Consider the following 20,161-nt stretch of genomic DNA (forward strand, 5'->3'; position numbering starts at 1 on the left):
TGTTTGTGTGTGTGTGTGTCTGTGTATGGGGGTCTTCTTCGGTCTGTCCACTGATTGTAAACAGTCAATGGTTCTGTCAGAATTTTTTGTGGGAATGTGATCAAAATTATCCAATATCAAAAAATATTTAAGACCCATCGAATCTGAACTTTTTAAGGCCTTTTATTATTAGGAAAAGTTTATTTAAGACTTTTTTAAGGACCTGCGGCCACCCTGGATAATGAGTGCTCAACAGCTAGACAATACCTATAATACATTATGAGGGTCGTGCCGAATGAGCGTCTCGCCAGAAGATGGCGCTCGCAGCTGAATCATCCATCCAACATTTTCCAAACCGCTATAAATTCCTTTTAAATTGATTATCAAATTGTTTAATTAAGGTGTATACATAGTTTCCATGACAGAGTTCAAGATAAATCTTTTCATCTTACTACTGGAGCTGCCAGTTTGCTAAGTTTCAAAGAATTATTTAACAGCAAGCACAAACTATAGCAACAAACTATAGCCCCATAGCACACAGTGTCCCAATCATTTTCTTTCACTCTCTCAAGTGAGCTACATTAGTGGACTAACGTAGGGAATAGTGAATGAGGGTATAGTGAGTGATATACACTGTGTTTACAGCTATGCATATCATTTTCTTTACTTGTTTTTGGATCTGGAGATGCTGTACTATTTCAGAAGAACAGGGCCTCCTACTGTATAAAAGTGAAAACAAGGTTGGCGGAAAAACTTGTCAATGGCAGGGAAAGAGTTAACATATGTATGTTTTTATGGATGGATGGATGCATGTACATATGGATGGAAGAATATGTATGGATGGATGGATGGATGAATATATGTATGCATGGATTGATGGAAGGATGGATGGATGGAAGAATATTTATGTATGTATGCATGGATGTCAAATAGGTATGGATGGATGGATGGATGTCAAATGGGTAAAATGGCCCCAATAATCAACAGTGAGATGCGATGATCAGTACATAACTCACCACAGGTTCCCAGCCCAGAAGCATTTTGGCTTTGCGGATGTCTGGTCGTCTTCTCTGTGGATCATCCTGTGCTTCTGGAAGGAACTGAATATGACTGCGGCTCACTGAGGAGAAATTCAGTGTTTTGGTGTTAACTTAACATTCTAATACCCCATTTCCAATTTTATAGAATTTCAACTTACCAACTAGACTCTTAATAAGTTGCGCAAACTCCAATATGGTGTGTTCCTCTGGATTGCCCTAGAAGAAAGAAGTGAGCGGGCATAAGGAAGATAGATCAATGGGGTTAGGTGGGAGATATCATCTTAATATCGTCTTCACATTGTATTGACTAAGATTGAAGGCCAAGCAATTCACCCCTTGGACAATGTGCCCAGTGTTAAGTGCTATCGGTTCAATTAAATGTAACACAAAGGCAGATTATTCTGTCAAACAGGCTTAAAATAGCTTTGAAAAGTGTAATGATGTGACAGGCAATAGACTGGTCTTTTTAGATAATATCTGTCCAGTCCATTTAGAACAAACAGTCATTTACTAGCTTAAAGGGTTAGTTCACCCAAAAATGAAAATTATGTCATTTATTACTCACCCTCATGTCGTTCCACACCCGTAAGACCTTCGTTCATCTTCAGAACACAAATTAAGATATTTTTGATAAAATCCGACGGCTCAGCAAGATAATTAACACTTTCAATGCCCAGAAAGCTACTAAAGACATATTTAAAACAGTTCATGTGACTACAGTGGTTCAATCTTAATGTTATGAGGCGACGAGAATACTTTTTGTGCGCCAAAAAAAAACAAAATAATGACTTTTCAACAATATCTAGTGATGGCCGATTTCAAAACACTGCTTCTTGAAGCTTCGAAGCTTTACGAATCTTTTGTTTCGATTCAGTGGTTTGGATTGCGTATCAAACTGCCAAAGTCACCTGAACTACTGAGATTTCAAAACACTTATGACGTAACGAAGCCTCGTTTACTGAAATCACATGACTTTGGCGCACCAAACCACTGATTCGAAACAAAAGATTCGTAAAGCTTCGAAGCTTCATGAAGCAGTATTTTGAAATCACCCATCACTAGATATTGTTGAAAAGTCGTTTTGTTGTTTTTTTGCGCACAAAAAGTATTCTCGTTGCTTCATAACATTAAGGTTGAACCACTGTAGTCACATGAACTGTACTAAATATGTTTTAAGTATCTTTATGGGCATCCAAATGTGTTAATGATCTTGCTGGCAATGCAGGCCTCACTAAGCCATCGGATTTTATCAAAAATATCTTAATTCGTGTTCTGAAGATGAATGAAGGTCTTACGGGTATGGAAGGACATGAGGGTGAGTAATTAATGACAGAATTTTCATTTTTGGGTGAACTAACCCTTTAAACATATTTTCACGTAATCAAATAACTAAAAATCCGATGTGTTTTAGTTAATATTACTAAATATGCAAATACATTTTTAACATTTCAAGTTGTATAAATTACCGTATTATGAATGAAAATGAACTAAAAATGATCAATAGTATATTTGTAAATTAACATTAATGTTAACTGATTAATAAATGCTGTAAAAAAAAAAATCTAGTGCTATTAAATCAATAAAAATGTTTCTGCAATTAATCGTGATTAATCACACCTAAAATTAAAACGCTGTATTTGATTTAGTTAAACTAAATGAAAATTATAAATGTTTCCTTGCCAACTAGCTGCAATAAAATAAGTTTAAGCTTTTTAATATTTTATTTCAGTTAACATTTATTTCAAGTAACAGCTTTTTTTTTTTTATGGTTTTAGTTTCAGTTAACTATAACAAACCTGTCATTTTCTCACAAACCTAATGCCTGTCAAAAGATTTTTTTTTTTTCTCAATTTCTAGGAATAAAATGATAATTACAGCCATTCAGCAATATTACAACAACTGAATCTGTGAATGGCCCCTATGGCTTCTTAATTTAAGCAAAATTATAAACTCACCAGGTTAACTGGACTACTGATGTTACTGTTCATCAGGGACACCAAGCCATTCACCAGATCACTGCAGGAGGAGAAAGAAACAACTAAACCAGAGTATGTAGCATCACAACACAGTGCAGTAAAAGAATGATGAGGATGTGATGACTTAATCTGAATGAGAAGGAAATGAATGAAAAGAAGGAACAAAATGATAAACTATTTAAACTTAATTAAAATTAATTCACAGAGACCTTTGGCAATTTTCAAATCCGGCTGTATGAATGAGTCGCACTTAATTTCCTCTTCAGGGTGCTTAGACACACATATATGCATTCCTTCAGTGTGTGCGCGCGTGTGCGTGTGTGGGCATGAACGCAGCGGGGCAGCAGAGATCTCGCTAACACACCAGCACAGCCATTCAAACATTCAGGTTCAACATCAGATATTCTATTCAGTGTAGGATTTTCAGCAAACATCCAGTTCATTCAGTCTCACGCGATAAGACCATTAAAGGATTATTTCACTTCTGAATGAAACTTTCTTGATCATTTAGTCACCCCCATGTCATCCAAGATGTTCATGTCTTTCTTTCTTCAGTCGCAAAAATAAAATGAAGGTTTTTGATGAAAACATTCCAGGATTATTCTCCTTATAGTAGACTTCAGTGGGGTTCACTGGGTGGAAGGTCCAAATTGCAGTTTCAGTGCAGCTTCAAAGGGCTCTTCACAATCCCAGATGAGGAATAAGGGTCTTATCTAGCGAAACGATTGGTCTTTTCCTAAAAAAAAAATAAATAAATTTATATAGTTTTTAAACACAAATGCTCATCTTGCACTAGCTCTGCAATCCGCACGCATGACGTAATCATGTTACAAAGGTCATGCGTGGCGTAGGCGGAAGTACCGATCCAGTGTCTAAAAAGCGAACATGCATAGATTAAGCCAAACGCACTTTACAGAAAAAAAAAAAAAAAAAAAAAAGGTAAAAATGATATCGGATGATTTTGAAGTTGGAGGAGAAAATTAGATGAAGTTTTTAGCCCTACCGCGGTACTTCTGCCTACGTCACATGTGACCTTTCAATGTAATGTGTGGCGCATCGCAGAGCAGTGCAAGACAAGCATTTGTGGTTAAAGAGTATATACATTTTTATTTTTTTAAAAATGACAGATTATTTCGCTAGATAAGACACTTATTCCTCTTCTGGGATCGCGTAGAGCCCTTTGAAGCTGCATTGAAACTGCAATTTGGACCTTCCACCTGGTGAACCCTACTGAAGTCCACTATATAGAGAAGAATCCTGGAATGTTTTCCTCAAAAACCTTCATTTCTTTTCGACTGAAGAAAGAAAGACATGAACATCTTGGATGACATGGGTGTGAGTAAATTGTCAGGAAATTTTCATTCAGAAGTGAACTAATCCTTTAATAACACTGCCTTTCAGTATCACCTCAACTGCTGTCACCTTCACATCTACAAGGACAAGAGAACCAAATAAACCCTGCTAGAACAAGTCAATTGTAAATTACGACACTTAAAGATTTTTGGCATTTTATGCCAAGGCTTAATAGGATGCGATGCAGACTGTGAATAATGAACTGTGGAGGATTGCAAGGTCAGTTCAGGAACTGAGAAAGACTTTGCTAGAACTTCTTTGGCTAGCACATTTATATTTAATAAAGGCCTTGAGCGTCCCAGCATCCTACTGCAAAAAAAAAAAAAAAAAAGTAATTTCCCTCAAGTTCAAGTGCCCAATTACAATAAGCAATGATTTGAATGCTTTGTTGCTATTTATTTTGCATTGTACCAGGTAGCTACCTACTGAGCGATTTCATTGGCCCAAAATCCTACTGTAGATGAAACATTTTTTCTTTTGATAAGCAATTATTATGTCAAGTGGTAAAGCAGTTTTGCTGCTTGACACAACAAAGACTCAGTGTGGATGAACTGCTTGTTGGAAAAATTGTTTTTCGATTTATGCCTGGTTAGAGAACCGTGTTAATTATCATTCCAACATTCCATTTTTTTTTTTTTACTTTTTTTTTTTTTTTTTGAAAACTTCACTCAGTCAAAATATAATTTTAATATTTCTTTATCTTTCTGAACATGAGCTGCCTCTTTTTCTCTGCTCTCTGGTCCCGCTGTATGTTAACCACTGATATGAATGTGTAAACTGGTGATTTCCATGTGCAAATGTGTGTAGCAGATTCATGCACACTTTTGAGTAAGTCTTGTCTATAACGTTCTAAATGGCAGCTGCCATCATTTGTATTTAGCAATTCATAGAACTAGGTGCCACCACACTGACCTTTATACTGTGTGAGGCAGTCCTAAATCCATTATTATGTAGGATAGCGTAATTTGAATAGGTGAAACTGACAGGAAATCAGTGGGCTTTGTGCTGTGCTCAAGCTGTGTGCTTTATACACGTCTAAAGCATGGAGGGGGTTGCGAGAAAATGTTCTGAATAAACAAAGGGGTTGACAGAAACATCAAACATCACTTTTACCCATACTTATGGTTAGCAATTTTTAAAACCCCCCTAAGTGCGTTTGTGCTTCAGCCATGAATTAGACATCGCATTGTGTGGCTTTGGCTTACTGAGGAGAGGTTTTTTTTTATATTGTTATTCTCAGTGATCAGAATTCAAATTTCTGCCTGCCAATTGATAACACTGTTTTACACTGAAAGAGAGGCTTGCACAGCTTCGTTTGAAATCCAGGATTTCTCACTTGCATGTGTCCAGTGACAACAGAACTGTCCACATCCGATTTGCACGAACGAAACAAATGCACACTTTAGAAGATATAACAGCTGGATTCATCAAAGTTTGCAAGGCTTATGAAATGAAATGATTATTTGATATTCAAAGACTTCTTTAAATGATATAGATTTGCTGAATGCAGATGGTATATGAGAAAGTATTATAGCATTTGCCTTGTTTTTTTTTTTTAACATAGGTTTTTCATAATAATTCATTAGACAGAACTGTTAAACAAAGACAGTAATCTAATGAAGATGGAGAAAAAAAAGCTCCTTGTGCATCTGATGTTTTTAGCACTGTCAAAATAAAAGTCTTGGCGCTTTCAAAATAAACACCCACTTCTGACACTTATCAGGCAAACAGAAAAACTTATTGTCTAATGCTGATAATTAAATCTGCAATAATATCTTCCTACAGTATATTGGCCTTGGTGATATAACGTTTAACCATTAACACTGTCAGGCTTATGATTTCGAATTCTGGCGTATGGTCCTTTCCCAATCTGGTTTCTCTCCACACCATCACTTTCTCTCTCTCATCCTCTGTACTACTGAATAAAGGCAAAATTGTCAAAGATGTAAGATAAAAATGAGTATAGGAGTAGTTTTCCCAAGCAATAGATTGTCATTATTTTCTGACAAAAAATCTCTTTTTGTGATCCATGGAAAAATACAGGTTTAGAATAACCTGTAGGGGAGTAAATAATGACAGAGTTTTTATCATTTGGATAAACTATTCCTTTTAGTTGTGCATTGATCACTAGCCCGAAGACTTGCTTTTGATCTGTCAGGAAAGACGGATGGTGAATTGGCCTCTTTTCCTTTAATAACACTATGAGATCAATCATACTAGTCCATCTTCTCTTCACAGAGTGTACACTGCTTATTTGAGATAACACTCCCGTATTTATCTTTAGGATGAATCAGACACGGGCTGCAAAGCTATCTTCTTGAACCGATGGGGCTTTGACCCTGGGAGGGGTATCAGAGCCTGTGAAAAGTGACATTTTCAGCCAAGTTCCAAACTGAGATTTCCTTCGATCATCTCTCTCATTCTTTAGTGTAATGGAAGACTAATGCCTTTTCCTCCAGAACAAATGTATATTAATATTTAAGTTTTGGTATTGAAACTGGTAACAAGGATTGTGAAATTTAAATTTTTGGTATCAACTACTGGAATTTTGGTATTGTAACATCCTTATTTGTAATTGTAAAGTATGTAGAAGGAGCTTAGACTTCATCTTTCCTGCTTTTCACAAGTATCAGGGACAATAATAATGGCATTAAGGGTGTGTTCAAATTTGGCAGGTTTGGTTTGATTAAATCAAACTCTGGTGTGATTGCTCTGTTAGTTTATTTAAACTGTTTGTTTATTTGAACAAGTGTGAATGCTGCCCTCCGAACCCTGGTGTGCACCAAATAAGCGGACCGAGACCCACCGAGACGAACTCTGATGTGGTTTGACTGAAATATGAATGCAACACAGACCAAAGACTTCTAAAAGAACCAAAAACAGAACTTTCTTGTCATAGGAGTGAGCGATGTTGCCCATTACAGTTCAACGCAGGTGATTTTTAATGGTTAAATTAATAATAATTATTATTTATCAAAAAGCATCTCTAATTAACTGAAATAATGAAACTTATACAGTTTAACAAAAATGACATTTTAGGGTCCTATGAAATACCCCACCCCCAGTCAAATTCTGTTTTATTTTTTACAAAATTGTGTTTCCTGTTTTAATTTGTTTTATTTTTCTGATTCCATTTTAATGGTTTAATCAAAAACAAGTGTAATTTATTGAATTCTAAAAAAACAACAACAAAAAAAAACAATTTATTTGTTTATAACCATATGATGAGAAAAAATTGTGATTACAGTATTCCTTAAAAAAATAAAGTTTTAACAATAATTATATTATTTTTTCTAGAATTAAATAGTTAATCTGGCTTTTAATTTTCATTTTTATCACTTAATTTATTTATTTAAAATTGGCAGAAAATGCCTTCCATTAAGACATACACCAATGAGCCATTACATTATGACCACCTATCTAATAACCTGTAGGACCTCATTTACCCAAGAAAAAACAGCGGCCACGCAGCAAGGCATTGATTCGACGAAGTGGCGAAAAGTCTCCTGGGGTATCTGGTACAATAATGTCCTCCAGTTCCCATACATTGCAGGGTGGTTGTGATGTAGCGCAAACCCACTTTTCCAAGTTGCACCACAAATGTTCGATTGGGTTCATGTCAGGCCAAGGAATTAACAGAAATTCTCTATCATGTTCCTCTAACCACTTCTTGATTCCGGCAGTGTGGCATGGCACATTATCCTGTTGGTAATGGCCATCACCGGCAGGGAACACAGTTGCCATGAATGGGTGCTATTGGTCTGCAACGATGTTCAGATTCCTGACAACTGTCAGGGATTGTGCTATTAGGATAATGGGGCCTAAAGTGTCCCAAGAAAACCGCCACAGGCCTGTGCCTGCCCAACAGTGCATCCAGGTGCCATAGCCTCTGTTGGCAATCAGCGCATCCACGCTTGGCCTTCAACCTGAGGCATCAAGAATCTTGATTCATCAGACCAGGTCACTTTCTTCGAAACATCCACGGTCCAATCTCGATGATCTTGGGCCCATTTCATGAGTTGTTGGCGATGGCGTGAAGTTAGCATGGTGACCCGGCTGGGTCATTGGCTACGCAGGCCTATATGCAGAAGGCTGCAGTGAACTGTGTTCTGTGACACTTGTAACTGTGTTCTGGTAACCACTGTTTTGGCTGCTGGTGATTTGACAATGTGCGACAGTTTCCGCTCCCCTCTGACATCCGCACATAACATGCAAATTTTACAATTATAACATGCAAGTTTGTATTGTCGCCAGTGGCAATCTCAGCAAAAATATCACTTGCAAATTAACCATTTTAGGCACAGTCTGGAGCGCTGAATGAGCTGATGAGTTGAATTAGCTGTGTTTGATTAGAGAGACATTTAAACTGTGCAGAGCTGGGTGCACTCCAGGGAACCACTGGATTGAGCATTACAATTTCCAACACACTCTCATGGCAATTCAAAACTATTTTACGTTTTGCGGAATAGGTGGCAAATTTTATATGACCTCATTCATAGGATTTGTCCCTCAAAGACATGCCAGTCAACCTGATGTCAGAAACTCTGAACACACAAAACACAAAGACCAATTCTGATTGGCTAAAAAAGTGTGGGCCACTTCTCAGACTCTTTTTGATGTTTAATTCTTAATTTCATTGATATCTGTCAGGTATTAGGGATAATTAACACACGGTTAAATGCAAAGCTTAAAGTGCTTTAAGAAAAGTGGAAAACTCACTGCCTGGCAGCAAGAGATATAAACAAGTCTTTAAAATACTATAGAAATCATTTACAGTACATTCATGTGTTTGATGCAAAGCCATGACATTGCTATTGAAAACTGTTCTACTAGTTGAACTACTAGAACTTCTTTCTCTGACTGAAAAACCATTCTCTTAACCCACCTCATCAAAATTAAAAATGTAAAATATTTCAAGATTCTTGATCAAAACAAATAATAAAAAAGACAAGAGAAATAAAAAACTAAAATGTTTTTTCCCCCTGTAAACGCCTCTTAAAAGGTAGCGACTTTGTGTTTAAAGGATTGGCCTTGGCATCTGTATTCAACAGTTGAAACCAGTGGCATAAGAAATGTTTGATTACAATTCAGGATTTAAGCTGCTCTACAGCACTGAAAAATGTACAGCCTGGTAAAAAGAAATATATATTTCACAACACAACTTCATTCACTACTCAACTCCAAAGACTATATAAAAATAAAATGTATAAATATAATTATATAAATTTTATATTACATATAAAATATTATATTATATAATTATATTTATATTAGGGCTGCACGATTTATCGTGATTAAACCACACACGATTTGGCAAAGGTTGCGATTATTTTATGCATAGCTTGTCAGAGCTGTATGGCTCTGTGATCAGTAGTAAATGCTTCTCCATTTGAAAGCCAGAGGGCGCTCTTGTGCAGAAACTCCAAATATGCTCGGCCGCTGAAGAAGATAACGAGTCATATCTGTAGCTGAATAAACAGAAGATTGAAATGCTTTGATTGATTAAACATGACTAATAAACACACGACTGCCTTATTCTGTGTAAGAAGCCACATAATCTCACAGAAGGATGCTCAACTGTCATTATGAAGTGAGTTTGGAGTAAAAACATGTTATTAAATGTTGTATTTTGTTGGACAAGCTGTTAATAAATGTTTCTCATGTCTGGATAGATGTTTGACGCGTATTGGTTTTTCAAATGTACATTATAAGTGACTCAAACTCGCAGTGCTTTCAAGATGAATTAGCATTTGGAGCCATACTTCATCGACAAGCTTTGCATAAAAAAACAAACAAACAAAAAAAAAACAATCACAGCCTTTGCGATTTCATAATCGCGCTAAGAATCGCGTTTAAGCGATAATCGCATTTAAGTTCAATGTTATTTTTTGTATCGTGCAGCCCTAATTTATATATAAAATGTACCTCTAAATATCAAACTTGCTCTATACTGAGTGGTAATATGGCAACCCTACAGGTACAATGGGTTCGCAACATTACTGTTCAGTACAAACTCACCCTTGATTTTCCTCTGAATTATTATGCTGTTTGAATCTGCCAAAATCACTGAATTTGCACACTGTCATCAATGCCAAAAACAATTCCCTCAGTAGAGTGGCCAGTAGTTTACATATGAAGATGGTTAAAAGCCGGGTAGAGCTTTTAGCAACTCAGCCAATGTTTGCCATTTGATACTGTGGCCTCAAAGAAGAGTATGAAACAGATTCACAGAGGAAAGTTGGAGGAAAATTCTGCGGTCATTTCCGTGTCTTATATTACACAATCCTATTTAAGCAAACTTTGCACATTCAAGTAAATGTTTGTTCTGCTGAGATAGAGAGAGTTCAAATAACCCACAATGGCTCTGTTCTCTTACCCCACTGGAGTGTCGAAAACAAATACCTGTAGATGAAACTGGCTTAAACACTCAAAATATCATCTACAAACAATGCCATCATTTCTTTTGAGATCATTTCTTCCTTTCTGTTCTCTGAAGGTGGAAAAATGATGAAATATATGTGAAGGTCAGACGAAAGAGGCATTTACAAAATTCCGCACACAAATGGTGAAGGTCATACAACACTAACAAGGTTCTGCCACACCAATGTACCCATTCTTCCAAAATGTTATATTCCACCAAACTATTTTACTGCCATACAAAACAAAAACACAGTAACTATGCCAACAGACTGGGAAAAGCTGATATCTTTCTCCTATGAATCTGAACATAGTTAAGGCAAACCTGTCTGCCCCCAAATATACAGATCCCCTTGCAAGTCACCCCTTCCTAAAAATATGAAGTAAAACATCTGTGAAATTTGGAATGATTTTTTTTATGTACTTCTCTTAACAAAATGACAGCGTTTTACAAAGGTACATTCATATGTGATATGATTTAAAAGCATAACAACTAAACTTTTTAACATAACATCAGTCAATCAAGCATTTTTTTTTTTTATGAGCTGGTATGGAACTTATGCTGGCAGTGATGATTGACACATTACACATACTAATAACTGATAAATTTGCATCCAACATAGCACCACATCATCAGTCTGTACACAAACAGTGTAGTCGTGTAAATCAAAACACAGAGTTCAGTCTTTGAAATACCTTCAATGTAATTACCAGAAAGCATTAGTAATCCCATCAAAAGCAGACCTCCGTCTTTGAAAACGCCATGGAGCAATCTGTCAAGAACGTCTGTTTTTCCCCAAGGTTCAGTTCATTAAGACAAAAGATAGGACTGCACTGATGCAGTCAGGCTCATTTTAATACTTTTTCCTGGTTGACGCGTTTCATTTATGCTGTTTTTTTTGACATTACAGAGACCAGATGGGCTTTCTCACTACCCTTATCATTCACATGCACAAAAACAGTAGAAAGAATAATATACAAAACTAAAGGTGACATGAACACGGATGTAAATGAATGCCATCCAAAATGGAAACAAGATGGGACTTATTGATGAAGATGAATGTCGAGATACCTGTGAATTGAAAATAAATAAAAAAAATAAACTCTATGAACGCCCATATGATGATTATATGGACATCATGCCAACAAAACCAAGCTATTCAAGAACACAGACCATGCCCTGTGACAGGTATCACTGGCTAAGAAAGGATTTTATCAGTCTCGAAACTGATTTTTCTGATGCCATCTCCTTCTATACACCACTGGAGTACTTCCGAAGGTTTGTGTCAGAAGACATGATCATGGCTCTGACAGATAATAGCAATGAGTACAGTTTTCAAAAGAAAGGAGCATCCATAAACAACATGGAACTACAATAACTGAACATGTATACCACAATACCAAACTTTTAATTCAGTTGATCAGGTAGCTTTTGAATGTAATATTATGAAGCAGACGTGCCTGTATACGCTTGCACTAAAACTCACAGCTATTTTTTACTGAGGAGGAAACTTTATAATTAAGAAATTGCACACACACAGAAACATTCAGGAGCATAGAAATTGGCACGGACTGCCACGGACATGCACCGTTATGAATGCTCATGCAGCCATGCACATTTTACTTTCACTTTCGAATTAACGCCAATTCGGGAGCGGCAGTTGCTTGAATGGTGGGTTCATTATTATTATTATTCTTTATGAAAAACACAACAACTAGAAAAACGCAACTAATCCTTTGCAGGTTCCCTATTAGCACTTGGTTTAAATCCAAATTATTCCCAAGTAGGCACTTTTACATTTCACTTTTGTCATCATCTTGTCAGTCAGCTCCTAACTCTCGTAATAAATGAAATATGACTCCTGCTGCTGTTCTGTGCTGCGGCTCTCATTTGGCTCGCACTGCATTAAGCAGATGCATTCAATTGTAGTGTCTGTTTTCTAACTGAACTAAATGATTTTTATTCCTATAAAAAATCAAAACGACGGTGGGAGCGGTGCCGTGGTGGCAAGTGCTGTAACTGGTGTTGCGGTTGAACATCAGTAATACCGTTAACACTGTCTATCGCAGCAAGCCTAATACAGATGCACACAGATAATTCACACTCACAATATCTCTCTCTCTCGTTAATTCCTTCAAATTCATTTAAATAAATGAAATCTTACTACGCTACTAAAATAACAAAAATTATTTTCTGGTCTATAGTAATAAACAATAAATAACTCACAAAACTAACTTTCTTTAATACCGCAAATACCATGTAGAGCCATATGATTTACACGATGCAGAAAACACAGATGGAATCACGGAATCCAGTCGCAAATGGAACTAACTGCATACGGCGGAATGTCACAGAATTTGGCCATTTTTGGATGAATAAATCCAAACTAGGGCTGTACAATGAATCAGATATTGATACAGACTAGTGTCTGTGAATATTAAAGCTCAAAAAGACTGCTATTGAAACCTTAAGTCTATATGTTCTCCATACATCCATCCATCAACATTTCAGCATATTTTCAATTGTGTTAGTAAAATACACAAAATCACAAAGTATCCTTTTCACAACACAAAATAAGTGATTTATCTATATAAATGTTTCATTCACAGTAACTGCCTTTCATAATACTATTACTATCGAACTTTTGATTTGCATCTCTTGTTCGTTCAGTTTAATACATTTTTCTATTATTAAATCCAACTAAACTTAATGGTTAATCAATGAATCATTTGGTACACCTATAGATTTCTATAGATATTGATTTTATAGGCATAGTTTTATAGTACATATTTGCAATGTACGATATGGATAACCAAATGTAACAAATTCTTTTCACATTATAAGCATTTTATTTTAGATGATAACCACAATTTTCAAAGGGTGTGTGTGTGTGTGCATCTGTGGTCCTGGTAAACAATGCGTTGTGAACCAAATGTCCCAACAAGGATGGTAATACCAGTAATTTAGACCTTGTTTGGAAATTTTTTTGGTCCCCATGAGGAAAACAGCTTATAAATCATATGAAATGAAATTTTTATAAAATGTAAAAATGCAGAAAGTTTTCTGTGATGGGTAGGTTTATGGTTAGAGGATAGAATATACCGTTTCTAAAGTATAAAAATCATTATGTCTATGGAAAGTCCCAATAAAACATGGAAAACCAATATCATTTTACATTATAGTATGCCATGTGACACTTTAAACAAAGGTATTACCATTGTAGAGACTGCCACATTACTGTAACTCACCCTTCATCTGTAAAGATCAACTACTGTCTAGATTCAGTCATATGGTACAGTTAGAACATTTACTGTATTGGCAGCAAACTCTGTTCACAAAACCTCATGACTGTGTCATACTTTATCACACCTTTTTATAACACACTGAATATATACTATTACAAACATTATGGATATTATGTAATTTAGGTAATGCAAGTGTATTTTCTAATGTGGCATCTGTAGCCTGTGATAACTACGATAATTATGTAAGCAACAAGGGTGATTTGAAACATGTATATTGCATTGTTTGCTATTAAATGAACTGATTGTTTAAAGTACTAAATTGAAAGAAGATCATACTCTTGTGTTTGTGATTAAAACAAGTGTTCTCATTAAATATCACAATGATCTTGAGTTTTGAAACAGTGATTATGTAGAATGAAAATATGTACAACTAGAAAGAAAGCATGAGATCAAGTTTTGAAAGAATGATCAGTTTGGAGTATTGCACTAAGAGTTTTGAAAATATACACCTTACTTGTGAAAATAGTATCAAAGCATATATATATATATATATATATATATATATATATATATATATATATATATATTAAAAAAAAAAAAAAACTGTAAAGCTGAGTGCTAGTATTACATTCCTATATTTAGGATTTTTATATTTATTTATTTTCATAGCATTTGTTTTGCTGTATTGTTGTGCGGTTAATTACTTTTCATTCATTTTTTTTTCTTTTTTCCAACAATGTCAATTACACATGCACACATACTCTAAAGAGCTCTTGGGAGGCATGAACAAATGAAAACACCCATACATCTTTTTTAGTTTTATATCAAGTGCTTACCTCACATATTGGAAAGCTCTTGTCTGAGAGCCTGAACCGTAAACCTGAAAAAGGTGCAGAAGAAACATACATAGAATTATAATCAGAATTATCAGAGCACATGCAGCAAGAGTTGCTACAAGGTGACTGAGGAACAGTCAATCAGTATATGAAATCCTCATGTGAGCTGAAGTGTTTACAATAAGGAAGCGTGCACATTTAATAGTGTTTCTTCAACTAGGCACTTTTTTGTCCCTAGGGTGGATTTTTATATAAAAACAGATTGAAACATTTTTCTTTTTGTCATATGAAGGTCAAATCTTGGAAACTTTTACCATTCCTTCATCATTTTTGTTACTTTCTAATGCTGTATATGTATAAGAAACCCCCCCCCCCCGCCCCCCATAAAAACTAAAAATAAAAAAAAAATAAAAAACTAAAACATTAATTATAGCATGATGACATTATGCATAGAATGTGAAATATTATTTAATTGTGTGTATTTGAAATGCTAACAAGGCAATTAGCCATAAAAATTACTTTTTTAAAATGTCATTTCCACCACTGTCATTTTCATCACAAAATAATTGGTGATTCGAGATGACAGTTTGTGATAGGTAGGGAAAAAAGACAGAATTCTGTATGGGTGGCCACTATTAAAAATTATTTGTAGATTTAATTAAATAAATGAAACAAAAGTGTGTTTTAAGGAAGTTTAATTTCACAGGGCCACTCTTTGAAGTAACACCCCATATATGTGTCTGTGTGAAGCTAAAATGAGTCAAAGTAAGAGAGTTGCTATAGAGTTAGGTGTAATTAACACTGCATATGGTTCATTATTTTAATGAGGTTAACGGGTCTTACCGTCAGGGGCTCCCCCTGTAAAGCCTGCAGAATGAAATTACTGACCACTCGCCCGTCATTCATATGCATGCGAGATCCGAAGGTGTTGAAGATCCGCGCCACCCTCACCTCCACTCCTTCCTGTGAGACACAGCCACATGCAAACCTCATCAACACAATGAGTTCTGCTGCAAGTGTTAATTGCTCAGTGAACATGCAACAATGTTCAGAGAGGAATATACGCAGATTAAGCTCAAAATGTCCTTGTATCAATATCATCAAATTTTTGTTTAAAAGCCTGAAGCCTCTGGTGAAAATGCTTTTATTTTGGTTTCTTTTCTAATTTAACCAAAATATAAGCAGCATAACAATTGGACTAAAAATGTACATGAATTTCAGAATGTATTGGTATTTGGTCTGTTCCCCCATTTTCCTTTATTGACAGCAGCATCTGAGTGTCACAAATGTAGGTGGGTTGTAAAAAAAATCTGTAAAAACTAGGGCTGTCAATAGATTAAAATTTTCATGTTTCGTACGTGAGGGCTCCATCAGAAAATGACAGAGCTCATGTTTTAAAGGGGACTTATTATGCAAAATTCACTTTTGCATGTTGTTTGGACATAAATGTGTGTTATCAGTGTGTGTACACAACCACCCTATAATGATAAAAATCCAACCACTCCTTTTTTAATCCCCATAAATAATAAGCAGTGTCTCTGAACAAGCCGTTTGCAGGTTCCTGGCAATGTGACGTCACATTAGCCACAGGCCCCGCCCACGAATGTTGACAGACACTGCCGTTTTAACATAGAACCGCCCTGAGCGAGTTCACAGCCAGTTGTACAGTCCGCCATTACTGCAATGATGAGAACGTCTCCCAAGAGTTTTAGGTGTTCTGTACCTGGATGGATTAATCCACATAGCTCTCTCCATTTACTCCCTAAATCTGAGCCACTGAAGATGAGGTGGATTAATTTTGTTTTCGAAGAAAATGCTCCCTCAACTCTACTGAAATTTGTTTTATGTCTGTGTGAATCATTTCACACTTTCGGACTTTGTGAACGAATGTCAATACAAAGCGACAATACAAAACAGGTTGTGCTAAAAAGTTGTTACTCAAGGACAGATCAGTACAAACTTGTTCGTGATCCAGCTTACAGTCTCCAGAGTGATACTGGATATGGCAGTAATAAAGGTGAGAGCATTTACGGATATAAAGTTTACCAGTTTATTAAGCACCACGAAGGCATAAGGTCTTTATATATTTGTTTACTGTTAGTTGTAATGAGTGTTTCTGTGTACTTCACTATGTTTGTTGATGATAATGCAAGGGAGAGAGAGAGAGTTTATGGATAATATTTAATGCACATTTAATGCATGTGTTTTAAGCTCTTACAGTGATTTTCTGGAGTGAAAACAGACGCTTCATATTTTGTGTTAAGTACAATAAACGTTATAAAACTCATCGGTAAACCGGCTTGTACTAATACAGTGGATAAAAACAAGAAGACAATATAAGTTAGAACCGTAATTGAACTAAACTATACCTGTTCTATCTCCATGCAGCATATATTTGCAGTTTCTGACATTAAAGTGCATCCTGACAGGGGAGAACGAGCTCTTGAAGCTATGCCCTCTTAGGCCGAATGCAGCAGCTCATTTGCATTTCAAGGGCACACACTGAAACGGCACGTTTTTGCTCATCCCCAAAAAGTGGCAATTTTAACATGCTATAAAAAATTATCTGTGGAGTATTTTGAGCTAAAACTTCACATACACACTCTGGGGACATCAGAGACTTATATTACATCTTGTAAAAGGGTGCATAATAGGTCCCCTTTAAAGTGAGAAACACTCTGGAATGAATAATCACTGAAAACGCAACATTAGTCTCTATTTTTGCTGTCATTTCTGATTTAATCAGCCTGAAAACTTTCCCGGAGTTTTATTGTGTTAAATTGTTTTAACGCATTAAGGATGTTGAAATAATCGCATGCATTGATGTGTTAACGTTGACAGCCCTAGTAAAAACATTCACAGTAAGTATGGTTGGCATTTGTGATTAACATTGTGATTTACAGTGAACATTTTATTTCAAGCAAATGTGACATAAATCATCGAATTTCCTTGGTCCACCTGTCAAAATTGTCGAAATTCTCCCATAAAAAGCATGTGGCCACAAACATTTCAGAGGTGTTGGTCATTGATGGAAAGCCTGTAGGCACTGTCAGCACCACAGGGGAAGACTTGCAACTCTTTCGTGCTTTTGCATCATGCAAATGTCAGTGCTTCTGAATGGCTAGCATCCAATCTCACAAAATATTTTGGGCTGACAATACAGCTATATTAATGTAACTTTATACTAAGCATTAAGGCAGCTTTAAAGGAGTCATGAATTTAGAAATCAACTTTTCCTGGAGCTTTTGATATATAAGAGGTCATCGTACTATAAGAATATCCTGTAAGATACCAGGCCTATTGAACGATTGATCCTGGAATGTGCCTGTCATATATAGGTGACACGCCGCCTCCGCAGAAGAAATCAACGCCTAGAATAGCGATACAGGGCAAAAATAATTTTACCTTTCAAAGGATCCTAATGCAATATATGGTTATTTATTTTCAACAATGTGAATGTCTCAGTTGAGCTTTATTTATTTGCATTCGCAATTTCACTCTGGATTCTTTGGTAAATCAATCGCATTTCGGCAGACTTTGCAAACAGACTTTTACGATATGGACAGTAATGCAACAACATGTAAGTAACTGTGTTAATTCTAATGCCTGATCTGATATGTAATGATTCATGTAAGTCAGATGTTCTTTGTCTATGTGTCAGGAAATCAAACCAGTGACTAAATGATCGGTTTCACGTTGTTCTTAATAGGATGAAAATAATGTTATTTAAACAGTGATCAAATTATATAAAGAACGCTCCCTTTGCAGTCGCTGGAGCTGTCAATCAAACAGCTTGAGTTTATCAGTGAGTTCTGGATACGCGCCAAAACTCCCGTTTTATTCAACAAATCTCTTAGTTATATCGCATTTGCACTGTTAGTTACAATGAAAGCATTCGTTAGTGTGCAGAAATTGAGTCGCAATGACGAGACCACTGCTTTCATGCGCTCAACAACATCTAAATATAATGCCATAGATCTAAATGTAATGCAGCACTTTTCACTATTAGTTAACCTTGAGAGCTGTAATATTAAAAACGCGCTAAAAGAGAGAGTAATACTTAGCTATTTCAAATGGAAAGATGTTAGCCAAATCACGGCAGTGGGCGTGTACACTGAAGTCTCATAGCAGACACACTCTTTCAAACAGGACGTTCAAATCAGAGGGCTAAAATCAGGGTAGGAAAAATGCCTTATTTCTAAATTATGACAATTTTTGATGTAAAAAGCATACTAACATTATGAGTGCACCCCAGCAAACATTGTAAAACAATAAAACAACGCACTTCATGACCCCTTTAAGGTCCTTGAGACTACTATTTTTGCATTTCCAAAGTAGATTAAAGCATTATTAATGGGCATAATTTAAAAAAAAAAAAACACAATCTTTTTTTTGATCTTTTATCAAAAAAGATGGCATTTCCATAGAGCATAGATATTGGAAAGTGTAATAAAACGTGTATTAAACTGTGCATAGTAGTGTGCTTACATGCACACTACTATGCTGATAACTACCAACACTCATCTTACTGAAATAACCCATTTTACCGGTTTACAGGCAAACCGATAACCCGGCAACACAAAAAAACCTTGATTACAAGAAGAAAATCAGGTTATTTCCCAGCAGTGTCGTCAAAAACTAATCATCTGTGTATCTGACTGTGAGTGTTCCATTTGTGCAGTCCATGTGAGCTGTGATGTTAAATAAAGCATCAAAAAGCCCAGAGTACTAAAAAATGCCAGCGGGAAACATGTACGGACTCATTTCCACTCGTGTTTGCAGTTTCTACGACTGTATCACTTACTCTTCAGCTGCATGAGATGAAATCTTGGGTCAAGAATGAGTCAGTATATACAAAATATTTCCTCCTCTTTCATCTTTTTCTGTTTCTTCAATGTTACGTCAAACTGCCACATAACAATTAGGATTGTTATACGACTGGTTATGAGGGAAAATGCAAGTATAAAATTGTATACCGGTTTAAGAATACCCTTAAATTCTGTTTAGTTACACATGCAGGCTGAAGTATTGTTACACGTCAAGCTTTTCACGCAATTTTACCACTTGTGTACAGGAACTGTTCCTACACCGTGGTTGCCTTGGTAACACCCAATACCTTGACGTGTACTGACTTATGTTGGCTAACATTTATTTAATTCTGTTTTATATTCTGTTTATATTCTAGGCTTTTGAGTTTGTACTTGCACTACCTTTTGATTCAGTTGATTTTAATAAACATGTCTATATTGGCTGATGTTGAATGATTAAGTTTAATGTACAATGATCATAATGCAAGGCAAGCACATCACATATA

General features: G+C 35.9%; 1 protein-coding gene across 1 annotated transcript in view; it reads right to left on the bottom strand.

The window, feature by feature from the left end:
- uxs1 (UDP-glucuronate decarboxylase 1) overlaps positions 1-20,161 on the bottom strand; it is a 77,603-nt gene that overhangs the window by 1,369 nt on the left and 56,073 nt on the right. Inside the window, exons 10-14 of the mRNA XM_051906080.1 lie at positions 15,691-15,810; positions 14,848-14,891; positions 2,975-3,035; positions 1,178-1,235; positions 996-1,099 (exon numbers count right to left, since the gene is read on the bottom strand). Coding sequence (XP_051762040.1) covers positions 996-1,099; positions 1,178-1,235; positions 2,975-3,035; positions 14,848-14,891; positions 15,691-15,810 — 387 coding nt within the window. The remainder of the gene's footprint in view (positions 1-995; positions 1,100-1,177; positions 1,236-2,974; positions 3,036-14,847; positions 14,892-15,690; positions 15,811-20,161) is intronic.

The sequence above is a fragment of the Ctenopharyngodon idella genome, chromosome 9 (genome assembly GCF_019924925.1).
Source record: "Ctenopharyngodon idella isolate HZGC_01 chromosome 9, HZGC01, whole genome shotgun sequence".
Classification (NCBI taxonomy): domain Eukaryota; kingdom Metazoa; phylum Chordata; class Actinopteri; order Cypriniformes; family Xenocyprididae; genus Ctenopharyngodon; species Ctenopharyngodon idella.